The sequence below is a fragment of the Dermacentor variabilis genome, chromosome 3, assembly GCF_050947875.1.
Source record: "Dermacentor variabilis isolate Ectoservices chromosome 3, ASM5094787v1, whole genome shotgun sequence".
Lineage (NCBI taxonomy): Eukaryota > Metazoa > Arthropoda > Arachnida > Ixodida > Ixodidae > Dermacentor > Dermacentor variabilis.
In genome coordinates this window covers 139,812,782-139,826,582 of record NC_134570.1, presented here as the reverse complement: position 1 = coordinate 139,826,582, position 13,801 = coordinate 139,812,782, and the positions used below count along the sequence as shown (strand labels likewise).

General features: G+C 49.7%; 1 protein-coding gene across 1 annotated transcript in view; it reads right to left on the bottom strand.

Moving 5' to 3' along the window:
• The window catches only part of LOC142574784 (ATP-binding cassette sub-family A member 17-like), a 93,720-nt gene that overhangs the window by 15,118 nt on the left and 64,801 nt on the right, over positions 1 to 13,801 (bottom strand). The window contains exons 15-17 of the mRNA XM_075683798.1: positions 6,876 to 7,014; positions 1,430 to 1,805; positions 376 to 501 (exon numbers count right to left, since the gene is read on the bottom strand). Of these exons, the coding sequence (XP_075539913.1) occupies positions 376 to 501; positions 1,430 to 1,805; positions 6,876 to 7,014 (641 nt within the window). The remainder of the gene's footprint in view (positions 1 to 375; positions 502 to 1,429; positions 1,806 to 6,875; positions 7,015 to 13,801) is intronic.

Sequence of the window (13,801 nt, the reverse complement as noted above, 5' to 3'; positions counted from 1 at the left end):
GGATTTGTCCGTAGAGTTTGACGTAAGCACGTGTGCGAAAGTGTACAGGACAAAGGTTATTCGGATAAAACTGAATTTATTCGTAATTCAGGCACACAAACTGAAACTGACCAGTGTGCCCGAACATTAGCAATGAGAAATTAAAGCACCCTTCCTTAATTTTAGGCGAAATGAACGATCAGCAAAGCAAATTACTTTTAGCTTGGAATCAATTGATCGTGTTTGTGCTCACTGGTGTACGTTCATCACTGTGACATTTTGTTCTGTGCGCAGCCGATATGGCTCGCTAAGGGGTCTCTCAAATAATAGCGACAACAGTTCGTAGTGCCCTTAGGCGATGTTACCAAATGAATAGAGTGTAAACCACGTACTCACCCACGACAGCGTATGCGATCAACGTGATGGCGTAGGCTTTGCCGATGCTGCAGGAGCAATAGGCGATCACGTAGGCTGACAGAATGGCGAGCACACCAAAGCAGCTGTAAACCACGACTAGGGCGTCTGCGAGAGAGCACCACATTTGTTTATTTTTTTTGTAAACGTCATTTCAGCTCTTTTGCTAGATGTGACATTGTGAACCGCATCATTGCATTTGTTTAGAGGGGCACTACCTGAAATATATCAATATATTTCAGGAGAGCTTAAAGCCGTCCCCCCCAAACACACAAATTAGTACGCACGCCTATATCTTACACACACACACACACACACACACACACACACACACACACACACACACACACACACACACACACACACACACACACACACACACACACACACGCACACGCACACGCACGCACACGCACACACACACACACACACACACACACACACACACACACACACACGCACACACGCACACACACACACACAAACAAACAAACAAACAAACACACAACCAACCAACCAACCAACCAACCAACCAAACAAACAAACAAACAAACAAACAAACACACACACACACACACACACGCACACACACACACACACACACACACACACACACAAACACACAAACACACACACAAACACACACACACGCGCGCGCACAGGCACGCACGCACACGCTACCACGTGACTACTTCCCCAGTTCCGCCGAAGTCCTGGCCTCTGTGGGTTCTATTTCATCCAGAACATCAAATATGTCGGGTTGTTAGAAAAACGCTCGTTTCGTTTCGACTATGTGATTCATCTTCAAAGTACTTTTTCAAAAGGGTGGGACACTAAAAAATCGTGAAAGCTGTACTTCTGAACACCACCGCAGCTGCAAAACGTGTCCCTGGTGGATTTCTTACCTATCAGGGCCGCAAGAAAGAGTTCACTTCTAAGCGACCGCGTACTATAGCTGCAGGCCGTGTGTCGTGCTCTCCTGCCCAACGTCGCATATTCAAATATAGCTGAGGAAGTATGAGAGCTTGTTACGCACCGTAGGAGTCCATTTCGAGCTCGTAGTGTAAGGCGAAAGTCGTGGCCACGGGAATGGCCACGCACACCAGGATGAGGCAGTCGAAGCACGCGTTGGCCAGGCAGTGTAACCAGCCCGGCATGCCGGTCATGAGCTGCAGTTGCATGAATCCGCTGCAGCTCTCGGCGCTGGGAAAAGCCACAAACACCGCCACCGTCAGGGAGAGCGCCAGGGGCGCCAGAAGCGCCCACACGTGCATCATTTTGTTCACCGGCATCACGAGCCGCGTTATGGGGTCTTCGTGCATCATCAGCTCAAGGGATTCGACGACACCGCCGAAGCCTTTCTCGCCCGAGCCAGTACTGCTACTTCTACGGACTCGACCCTGGGGCACCACCTGTGGAGATCGGCGCGTTGGCATACGTCAGTTCAAGAGTTGGAGCTCCTGCTGCAGTTCGCTATGTTTTTATAAGCGGTCATCATGCAAGCAGGTTCGCCGTGCTGGGTGTGGCTGCAGCGGCACCGAAGTCATTAGGCAGCTCTAGATTAGGGCAGGCAAGACGCACCCCAAGTTTTGGGGGCCGCAAACTCTATCGTGGGCCCTACGGACGTTTTCGTGCTCGCTTTGTTATCTGTTTTTAATTTCGAAAGCATTAAACGGCTCGTGAGGCGGAAAATCGGGCGTTGCCGGCGTGACCGCACGATGGTCCAAAAAAGGCTGCGAACTTTCAACCTTTGGTGGGAGTCGAACCCACGACCTTTCGTGTTATTTAAGGCGTAGTTAATTAAGGCACAGTCAATGAAGATATATTTAATTAAGGCCCTCGAACCCACGACCTCAGATGTTACTTAAGGCGGAGTTAAGGTACAGCTAATGGACGTTTAGTTATCTAGTCCCGAGGCGAAGGCCCTGTCAGGAAACATACGTGTTTCCTTTTGCCACCCCTGTACTTACGACATTGCATTTATGTCCGAAATAAATATTGATTGATTGATACTCAAACTCGAACACTCGAACTTTCGACATTTGGTGGGAGTCAAACCCACGACCTTTGGTTTTAATTAGGGCGAAGTTAAGGCACAGTTGATTGCAGTATAGTTAAGGCACTCGAACCCTGGACGTTTGGTGGTAGTCGAATCCAGGACATTTGGTGTTAATTAAAGCAAATCTAATTAAGGAACCGTTAATTAAGGTAAAGTTAATTAAGACACTCGAACCCACGTTGTGATGAACGCATTTGGTCACGTAACGTCGCGGCGCTTCTGTTGACGTCGCTCGAGTCGTGTGACTCCGGAAGTGGCGCCACCGAATGCCGCCGTGCTCCTGCTGACGTGGCCGCCATGCTTTCGCGTTCGTCCACGTAGAGACTAAGTGCCTAAGGGCACCTTTGAATTTTATTTTCGAATGCATGCATCTCTTTTTCTTACTGATTTATCAAACACATAAGCAATTTATTGAACATGATCCGCGTTCTAAACAACTCGTTAACAGCGCTTCACTCACGCGAGGCGTAAGCATATTTTGGTATATGGGCAGAAGTAAATGCGTGTATTCATGGTGTTCTCTTACGCATGTTCGCTCCTTTGATATCGTCAAACTTGCAGTGTATTTGCAGATATTCTGCTTGTGTGTTCTGGAAGATGGTTTTGTTGTTGAAAATATAGCTGTAGTTCTTTTCAAGCCAACCTTTTTATTCTTCTTATCGTGCTCCTTGCAGGGTAGACAACGATTTTATCTCAATGAGATAATTTAGATAAAAATGCATTTCAGGAGAAGGTCTGTAAGGTGACCGGAAAACCAGACGTGAAAATTGCCATCATAACAAACTACGAAAATTGGACACTCATATTTTTGGAAGGGCACTCTGCTTTCGCTGCACTGCTGGCACAAAACGACGTAGGAGGTTGTATAGAGAGGTAATGCCTATTGGCAATCTTCAAGCAATCAAAATTATGCTGTAGCAGGGTGTAAGCTGTTTTCAAGATAGCATGAAGCAGCGCGGGATGCTTGAACTGAGCAGCTTATTTGAAATATGTGTATGTTGTTTTCGATGCCACTAAGCAGAGTGAGCTGCGCGAATCGAATAGTTAAAGTTTATCGGTCACATACAAAAGTCCAGCCCCATGACGTGAGCGGCACTATCCAAGAAACTGAACGGAATTTCTGAACAAAAATTATGAAAGAAATAATCGACGGTAATGGCAGTTTAACCGAATAGCCCGAACGAACGAACGAGTGAGCGAACGTACGAATGAACACAAGCGATGGAACGAACGTACGCCCGAGTGAGTCAGCGAATGAACCAGAGAACGAACGAGTGACCGAAAGTCCCCCCTCTGCTTCTTCTTCCGCCCCCGCCTTCCCTGCAACTCGGTTGTGCGAGAGCTCACGGGCGTTAGTTTTTTGTCCCCCTCCCCGCACCCCTTCCCCCGGCACTCGGTTGCGCCCGTTTCCTCGGCACCTTCGAATCGAAAGCCCTACCATCGACCATCAACCATCGCCGAACGCCAACCACCGACGTATACGAAAACGGATGCCACGCTGAACGTCGTTCCTGATCGTCCTTCCTGCCCGGAATGGAATACAGTGACTTTCCAGATTTGGTGCGGTACTACACCCGAAGGCGCAGCAACCAGGCATGATGCTGAGATAATTTCGGGTGCCTATGTGTGCACACATTGAAATGCTGTTAGAAGTCAGTCCACGCTGCGTGTTCAACGTGCGTAGACGTGAGACGCTTGAAATAGGTATGACAGAGAGGTCGCGCGACTTAAACGACCCAATCAATGCGACGGCGGCGCGCGGAAAGCAAATGCTACACTCCGAAACATTTTCCGGCCACTCTTGTGCTTTCTTCCCACTCACGCCGGTGGTTGCTATGCTTAGGCACGTATATTGACACGTGTACTTTATCTTTTCCGGGTGACCGCTTGTCACCGCCTAACAAATGTTATCGCACAGCGCAGGGCGCGCCTGCATGTATCGGAAGTTTCTGGAATGTTATCGATGGTTCCATCCGCTGTCTGTTACCGAACCTTGAGTAATCTGATTGCATGTATGCGCGACGCGAATAGTGTAGAACTTTGTGGAAGACACGCAAGTCCCAGCGATTACTCTGGAACATTCTGCGACTGATGTATAAAAGCCCACGCGCTTGACCCGCTGATGAGACTTTCGACGATCGCCGAGTGTGTTCGCCGCTATCGTTGTTGTTTGAGTGTAGCCTGCTTTTGAGGGCACAAGTTCGCCCTATAAAATGCTAGTTTCGTTAATCACAATTTTGCTGCCTTCCTCACCGGCACTGCTACGTGACATCTGGTGGAGGTGCTTTACGTTCATGTACCCGACGCCCCCGACAAGCCGTAATCCAAGCCCGGACCACAAAGGCAACACTAACGTCAGTCCGGAATGCCGAGCAAGCTGCCGGCTACAGCAGCTGCCCCCGGAACAAGGAATTCTACCAGAGACGACCAAGAAGATTGTTAGAGAAGTTCGTCCAGAAACGACCAAGAAGACAGCCCCACTGGCAGCCGCAGCGGCCCCAATAGTTCTGCTGCAGCCCAGGGAGCCACCGACGTTCCGCGGTTCCACATTCGAGGACCCGGAAAGCTGGATGGAGACGTATGAGAGGGTGGCTACGTTTAACAGCTGGAATAGTGACGACAAGTTGCGACATGTCTATTTCGCAGTGGAAGATGCGGCCAGGACGTGGTTCGAGAATCGAGAAGCCACCTTAACGACGTGGGACCTGTTCCGAACCGGCTTCCTGCAAACATTCACAAGCGTCGTGTGTAAAGAGCGCGCCCAAGCGCTACTGGAAACCCGAGTACAGCTTCCCAATGAGACCATAGCGATCTTCACGGAGGAGATGTCCTGTCTTTTCCGGCACGCCGACCCGGAAAGCTCGGAGGAGAAAAAAGTCCGCTTCCTGATGCGGGGCGTAAAGCAAGAAATTTTTGCCGGACTGATTCGCAACCCGCCGAAGACATTAGCTGAGTTTTCTGCAGAGGCATGGGCGATCGAGGAAACCGCGGAATTGCGCACCCGGCAATATAACCGTCAGGTGCTCGCGCCGCAGTACGCCATCCAACGACTGGCCTCCGATGACCTTCAAGAGACCATCAGAGCCATTGTGCGCGAAGAACTGCACAAGGTCTTGCTTTCATCGCAGCCTCAAGTGGCCTCGATCGCCGACATCGTGAAAGACGAGGTTCAGCGATCGCTTGGAGTTCCTGTGGTGCAACCTCAATTTCCGCAACGCCAGCCAGAAGCGATGACCTATGCCGCCGTCGCACGCCGTCAAGGTCCCTCTCCGCGACCGCGCCAGGGCCCTGAAACGCCGCAATTCCATCGTCCGCCGCCGCCGTCAGCACGCCCACCTGTCGCCCAGCGCATCACTACCTTAGAACTTGTTCAATGTAACTGGGGTCGTTTTACTCTAGCTATAATCCCAATGCGAGCATAAAAGTCGTGAAAGCCAGCCTTTCCCTCCCGTTTATAGCAGCTCGTCGAAGCTATTGCCGTTTGAATTTATTTAATAAAATATGCTACCATACTGTCCTTCACGACAAATTTATTCTATCACGTCAGTACGCGTCATAGCGCATAGATAATCGTCACAGGATAGGCATCCTAATCTATAAAGCCGAAAAATTTTTCTGGTTCTTTCCCACCCCACACTGTAATTCACTGGAACCGCTTTCCTGCTGACATAGCAGCTATTCGTGATAACCAAAGTTTTCGCGATGCACTAGCCAGCATTCTATACTAACCTGCTTCGCAAAATTTTCATTGTTATTATTACTCATTGCATTTATCTCATTTCATTTGTTCGTATTTTTTACCCACTCCCATCTGTAATGCCTTTGTCCTTGAGGTTAAAATGAAATAAAATAAAATGAAGAATGAAAGTACACTGTGTCCCGTGAGTACCACTTATCAGGTCGATGCTCCAACCTCCACCACGCCGAGGTTTTTAATGTACACGTGTACACTACACGACAGAAACTGCCGCAATCTTGCCGTACTGCTATAGGTGAATTGCTTGATTTTTTTGTCATAAAATCGCTACTGACTGCTCTTCAGCTTTGCCTAGTGGCTCATAGCGCAAAGACGTCGTAACTGTCGCGGTGCGCTCGAGAGAACAACAGATCATGGTCGAGCTCTGCACGTCGTTATATACATAGGCACCCCCACCACGCGCTTATGAGCATGCTACACGGCTGATCGGCGCTTGCACGAAATTAATGCGACATTAAAATATTCAAGAAAATGCAAGTAGAACTCATTACATAATAAAAACTAATACGATGGCTTCTGAACTCAATAAGGCCACTGGATAGAGTAAAGAACGGCGGTCGTAAGCCAATGTTTTAGGCGATTTGAATAACACCGCGTGCTGTGCACAGTTTTGTAGACGTTGCGACCTTCCACATGACCACTGCGCGAGATGGTTTCGGGTCGCACCTCGGGGACGTGAACAGCGAGCGTGGTCTGGAATCGGGCCGCGGGATCAGCCGCACGGAAGGCCAACACTGCGCTGCTGACGAGGTCGACGGCCAGAGACCGGCCCAGGGCGGCGTAGGGGTTGAACCACGCCTGGAGCCTGTCAGGTGCAAAACGGAAACAACACGTTTATCCCCTTCCGCCGAGGCACGTAGGGCACAAGCATCGATCTCTCGTTCACCTTATAGACATTGCATGTTCCTGCGCCCTAAGGGTCCAGGGCAGTTCCCAGTAAAGTTGGGATATTATATAAGTTGGGATACTGAACCAAAATGGAAAACTGGCTTCTGCGTATTAATTTTTTGCGCTGTACCTTTACCACAAGCGGTGTAGGTTATTCGAGATCTATGGTGCGATTGTACATATCTGCTCTGCGCAGGTAGCGTCATTCATGATGAGTGCAACTGTGTGCAACTCTTCTGGAGTGTCTTATGGCAAGAAACCGCAATAACACTTGCCATCTGTTGCAGGAAATAGAAAACTCGAGCCTACAGGGGACGGATATAATTCCGAGTTGCCTGCAGGCGACCATCGCCCCCATCGAAATACGGCCGCCGTGCCCGGGATTTGATCCCGCGAAGTCTTGCTTATAGCAGCGCAACATCGAAGCCACTAAGCGACCACGGCGGGTGTTAGGCTATCGTTCGGACTTTCTTCATCTGCGTGTGGACTAGGATTTAGTGCTCACCGCTGAAGGTCTTCTCACAAGACGCGGTGAGAAATTTTGGTCCCACCATTGAAGCGATAAGTCCCCTTCCGAAAGCTTATCGATAGCCGCAGTTTCTGCAGACGAAGTGTTAAGAGACGAGGGTGCTAGAAGGCCAGCTACCCTCTCTTCAGCATAGGCATCCACTTATTGCCTTGACCAAAATCCGCAACCGACATTCCTTTCCCTCCTTCTTCGTTATCAGAGCCTAAGACTTACGTCACTGCTATCTTTTTCTTTTTCTATCTCCCCGTTTTAATTTTTTTATGCTGAGCGGAGTATTACAGCGAAGCTTTCTTTCGCCGAACACCGGCCTTTGGCAAAACAAACCCACGCCAAATTTCGGGGTTTCTTTTGTGCGTATGTGCGAGTTTGGGGAATCGGTCCACATACCCAATTGTAGTGTCTCTATATAGATATGCCGGTGAAAGACTGTATTCTTTAGGGAATGGCGCAACTAAACAACAAACAGCACATAAATATTCTCAGTGCTATAAAATGTCCGCCTTGAAGCGTTTTATTTTGTTATTAAAGTGAATTGCATTCTTCTCCTTGTTCCCCGAGGTTTAGCGCGCCTGTTCGGTCGGTGTCTCGCCGAGTAAATAGGGCCGATCCCAGAGACTGTTATCCGCGGTCGCGTGAGTCAGCGATACATCGGGCCGCGCAAAGAGCATTGCCGAATACGTTGCGAGCCGGAACGAGCCGGATCGAGCCTTCTGCGTCATGACGCCTCCCGGGAAACAAAACCAGAGCTACTCCGTAGAAAAATTATTATCGTAAATTATTTGGGGAGATATGAGGCTTTCTAGTATATACGTTCAACAGCATCACTTACGACAGGCGCAAGCAAAAGAAAACTGAATATGTACTGGCTATTAACTCAGTTTGTTATGTGGATAGAGCAGTTTATATACTCGATCACGTCGCGCCTGCATCCCGCATATGCGCACACACCGCCTGTGATAAGAGATTAGACGCTAATAATTCGAGTCTGGTGGCACAACATTGGAACCAAAATTCATGTAGCGAACGAACCAAAAATGTAATACTTTTTTGTACAGGTTGTAGAGCACTTTCGCTTAACGAAAAAAATAAAAAAGAAACATCCGGCTATTGGGGGCGAGCTCCCCCACTGAAAAATCTGGCACCCCCATCGGCGTGACGTGGTATAAAGGATCAAGTGGACATGGCGGCCGCGTCAGCTGCTTCGGAAGCGCCGAAGCGAGTTGAAAACGACAGTTTTCCAACCTGCCGCGGCGGTTCTGATTAAGTGTGGAGGTTTTCCCGCTTCGCGTGTTTGCTAGACAACATTTGAAAGCCCTATAATAGGCAGAGGCTGCCTTTGAAGGCGCCCAACAAGGTAGGCTACTGGTCGCTGCCGCAGTGCCGGACGTACGCAACGGAGCCCGATGTCAGCATTCAGACGCACCCGCAGGGCAAGAAGCTGCGTAAAGCTTGCATCGCGAAACTTTAGAATCGGCAAGCAGCCATTGGCTACAACTCGGGTGCGCAGCGAGCACTCCTGCGAGGAAGATTTCTGATACGGCGTTGGGCTGCGATGTTCGGTGAGTAGCAGAAAGCGCGCACTGGAGGCACTCTCCCGTGCGCGTTGCCTGGCTAACGCCCTGAAGCTTTGGTCTATGCACTTGTTGATTCTAGATACTGGCAAGTTCGCTGGGACGGAAAGGGAACGGTGAAAAGCACATTAAAAAAAGGCATGAATATATGCTCATGCTTCTGTCGCACCAAACAGTAAAATGTACTGGATTAAGAAAAGGAAGCAGCGGCAATTGCTCGCTGAGTAGACAGATAAACATACAATGTGACCCAACTTGACAAATTATGATATTGAAACGTGCAAGAGTTGAGAAAAAAAAAAGATTGGATCATCGCGACGGCACATTCCAAGTCGACTGTCATGGGCGTTGAAGTCCCTAGTTATAAGGCAATTATTTTTGAACAGCTCTGATAGTGTCGACGCAACATTGGTTGCTTGTGTACTCTCAAATGCTCATATGCTGCAATCTAAAGCTCACGGCACGGTACGAAACATTGAGCGAGACATTGTGCGCGGTCATGGATGCAAACGCGCAGTCGGTCCCCGCGAAGCCGGGCGATCCCTGCATTGAGGCTTCATTGTGTTATGCTCCATTTGGTTATACAAACAGCCTGCTATAAGAACCTATTTCATATAGTTCGCTCTCATCAATTCCTACGCAAGCGATGTGCTTCCAAAAGATGGCGACTCCGAAGTCCTCGCCCCTAATATAATGTCAGCGCTTCTTTAGAAAACAAAAGTATGTATGCATGAAATATAAAGTAGCCAGGCGGTATTGTAAAAGAAACGAAGCCTAGTTGGGGCTTCATATAACTTTTTTTTAAATATAGTTGCCAGGTCGGTGCTGAAGGCACTCCAATTCAGAGGAAAAATCACAAACTGATCATGATCATGACGATGAGATTCGCGGAAGTTCGCTTTTTGTGTTTAATTGTTCCTGCGCGTCTTGTCTGTTTATATATAGTATATCTTTAGATTTCGATTTCCTAGGACGGCATTATGCTTCCCCATATCGCATCGCCTAGAAAAGCAGTTTTGACTCGACCGGGTGACTTAACAATTCAGCGGTATGCCTTTAGAAGTATGGTGACAAATTTAGGCGCATTGCCTCTTTGAAATAAAATTGCAAGGAGGCAGGCTAGTCAATGTACTTACGGCAAGTTAATCGCGTCATTAAAAAATCACTAACAGATTCACTAAAGCTACAGTAAGACGATATTGTCGTTAAGGGGGCAATCTGTACTTGAAGGTCGAAAGTTGGCCCAAAAATTGTATTTTAGGTTGTCTCATTTTCGCGCTTTGAAGACCCTTAATTTTTACAAGATTCATTCCATAAGATTTCGAGACCCTTCATTTTCACAAGATATTTAAAATTCTGTCCCAAAAGTAATGCTTTCGAATGTTTTTCTTTGATTTCTCAAGTCAACGCTCTTGGTTTTCGTTGTGGAGGATCAATACCTTTGGTTTTACTTGGGCTATCGTTATAATTTTTTTCCTAGAAATATATATAGATGTGTGTCGTGAAGTAAACTTTGTTATAATACATATTCGAGTAATTTTCAAGATTAACCGTTTTGTCAACGTAATGAACTTTTATGACAATGTTTGATAACCTATAACTACGCTTCAATATGACCTAAAACAATCACTGATACCTTACAACACACTATGAGTATTCAGAATCAATTGCGTCTGCTGTACTTTACCGTGCTGCTGTTGTTAATTAGTTAATTAGGCCCTAAACAAAAGAACGCCCTGTTTTCGATATTGTCACGGGGAGTGACATGTGAAGAACACAGTAGCAATACTGTGAACGACAAAACTATTACTGGGCGAACCTGTGCCCACAAAACAGGCTACACTTATAGCACAACGATAACGGCGAACACGGTCGGCGATCGTCGAAAATCTCATCAGCGGGTCCAGCGCCTCGGCTTTTATACAGCAGTCATCGAATGTTCCAGACTAATCTTTGGGACCCGCGTGCCTTCCACAAAGTTCTACACCATTCGCGTCACGTGATGAAATCAGAAAACACAAGGTTCGGCGACAACAGACAGCGGATAGAAGCATCGAAGCATCGATAACTTTCCGGAAAATTCGGATACATGCAGGCGCGTCCTGTGCTGTGCGATAACATTTGTTAGGCGGCGAAACGTGGTCGCCCGATAAATATAAGTATACACGTGTCAATAAATACCCCCCTCTTAAAAAGCATCGACCCGATGCTGCAAACAAACGAAAGTAATAAAGAAGCAGAACTGATAGTTGGACGAGTTGGTATGAATTCATAGTAAAATATTTTTGCGCGCACACTTGGCAAGGACACAGTGAAAGGGGGACACAAGAGCGCTCGCGCGTCCACGGCGAAGCGCTCGTGTGCCCCCCCTTCACTGTGCCCTTGTCAATTGTGCACGCAAAAATATTCTACAATAATAAAGAAGCACTCGTAGCAAAGAAAACAACAACATAAGGAAAGTTCGTCAGCATCCGAAAAAGGGTTTAAGACGCACCACGTGGACTACTTCAGATCGTGCGCGGCGCCGCTGTGAATGCGAAATGCTGTCTGGCACGACGTCATAGTCCAGCGCGCCAATACGTCGGATGACCTTGTAGGGTCCGAAATAGCGTCGCAATAGTTTCTCATTGAGTCCTCGTCGGCGTATCGGGGTCCATGCCCAAACACGGTTGCCCGGCTGGTACTCGACGAAGCGTCGTCGGAGGTTGTAGTGTCGGCTGTCGGTACGCTGCTTGGTCTTGATCCGTAGGCGGGCGAGCTGTCGGGCTTCTTCGGCGCGCTGGAGATACGTAGCGACGTCAAGGTTCTCCTCATCAGTGACGTGAGGCAGCATGGCGTCGAGCGTCGTCGTCGTGTTCCTGCTGTAAACCAGCTTAAACGGCGTGATCTGTGTTGTTTCTTGCACCGCAATGTTGTAAGCGAATGTTACGTACGGCAGGACGGCATCCCAAGTCTTGTGTTCGACGTCGACGTAGATTGCTAGCATGTCGGTGAGGGTCTTGTTCAGGCGCTCCGTGAGACCATTCGTCTGCGGGTGGTAGGCAGTTGTCCTCCTGTGGCTTGTATGGGACGTCGTCAGGTCGTCATTCGTCGTCGTATTCTTTGCTTCCACACTTCGTCGGGACGGCGGCGTGTCGTTATGTCGTCGAGGTAGTTTCTTCGGCGTCTTAGTCGGTGGCGGAGGATCTTCGTCAGTTCGACGAACAGCAACCGCACCTCCATCAGTTGCTGCTTTTAGTTTTCCGGATATGGGCTCGCTGACCGGCCTCGGGCTGGGCCAGTGTATGGACGGCGCTGCGGCGACAGGTAGCGGCCTGGTGTCGGCGAACGGGATGCTCATCGAGGGCTCCACTGAGTAGTGGCGAGGTAGTCGGCGATGTCACGAGGGCGTTCACCTTCCCCCGGGCGCTGTGCGTTGTCGGCGAAGCCTCCCAATTCCAGGTCGCGGTATGGGCATCGGCGGTACACATGGCCGGCTTCTCCGCAGTGATAGCAGAGCGGGCGGTGGTCGGGGGCTCGCCAAATGTCCGTCTTCCTCGCGTAGGTGCGCTGGGCGACGGGTGGGCGTGCTGGCGGCGGCGTCGGCGGATGACGTAATTGCGGCGTTACAGGGCCCTGGCGCGGTCGCGGAGGGGGGCCTTGACGGCGTGCGATGGCGGCGTAGGTCATCGCTTCTGGCTGGGGCTGCGGTAACTGAGGTTGCACCTCAGGAACTCTAAGCGATCGCTGAACCTCATCTTTCATGATGTCGGCGATCGAGGCCACTTGAGGCTGCGACGAAGGCAGGACCTTGCGGAGTTCTTCGGGCACAATGGCCCTGATGGTCTCTTGAAGGTCGTCGGAACCCAGTCCTTGGATGGCGTACTGCGCCGTGAGCCCCTGGCGGTTACATTGCCGGGTGCGCATTTCCAGAGTTTTCTCGATCATCGATGCCTCTGCAGAAAACTCAGCTACGGTCTTCGGCGGGTTACGAATAAGTCCGGCAAAAAGTTCTTGCTTGACGCCCCGCATCAGGAAGCGGACTTTTTTCTCCTCCGACATTTCCGGGTCGGCGTGCCGGAAAAGACGGGCCATCTCCTCCGTGAGGATTGCGATCGTCTCGTTTGGCAGCTGCACTCTGGTTTCTAGTACAGCTTGGGCTCGCTCGTTTTGCACGACGCTTGTAAACGTTTGCAAGAAGCCGCTTCGGAACAGGTCCCACGTCGTTAAGGTGGCTTCTCGATTCTCGAATAAGGCCCTGGCGGCGTCTTCCAATGCGAAATAGACATGCCGCAGCTTGTCGTCGCTGTCCCAACTGTTCAACGTAGTGACCCTCTCATACGTCTCCAGCCAGCTTTCCGGGTCCTCAAATGTGGTACCGCGGAACGTCGGTGGCTCCCTGGGCTGCTGCAGAACTATTGGGGCTGCTCCGGCTGCCATTGGGGCTGTCTTCTTGGTCGTCTCTGGACGAACTTCTCTGACAATCTTCTTGGTCGTCTCTGGTAGAATTCCTTGTTCCGGGGGCAGCTGCTGTAGCCGGCGGCTTTCTCGATGTTCCGGGATGGCGCTGGTGTTGTCTTTGTGGTCCGGGTTTGGATTATGGCTTGTCGGGGGCATCCGGTACA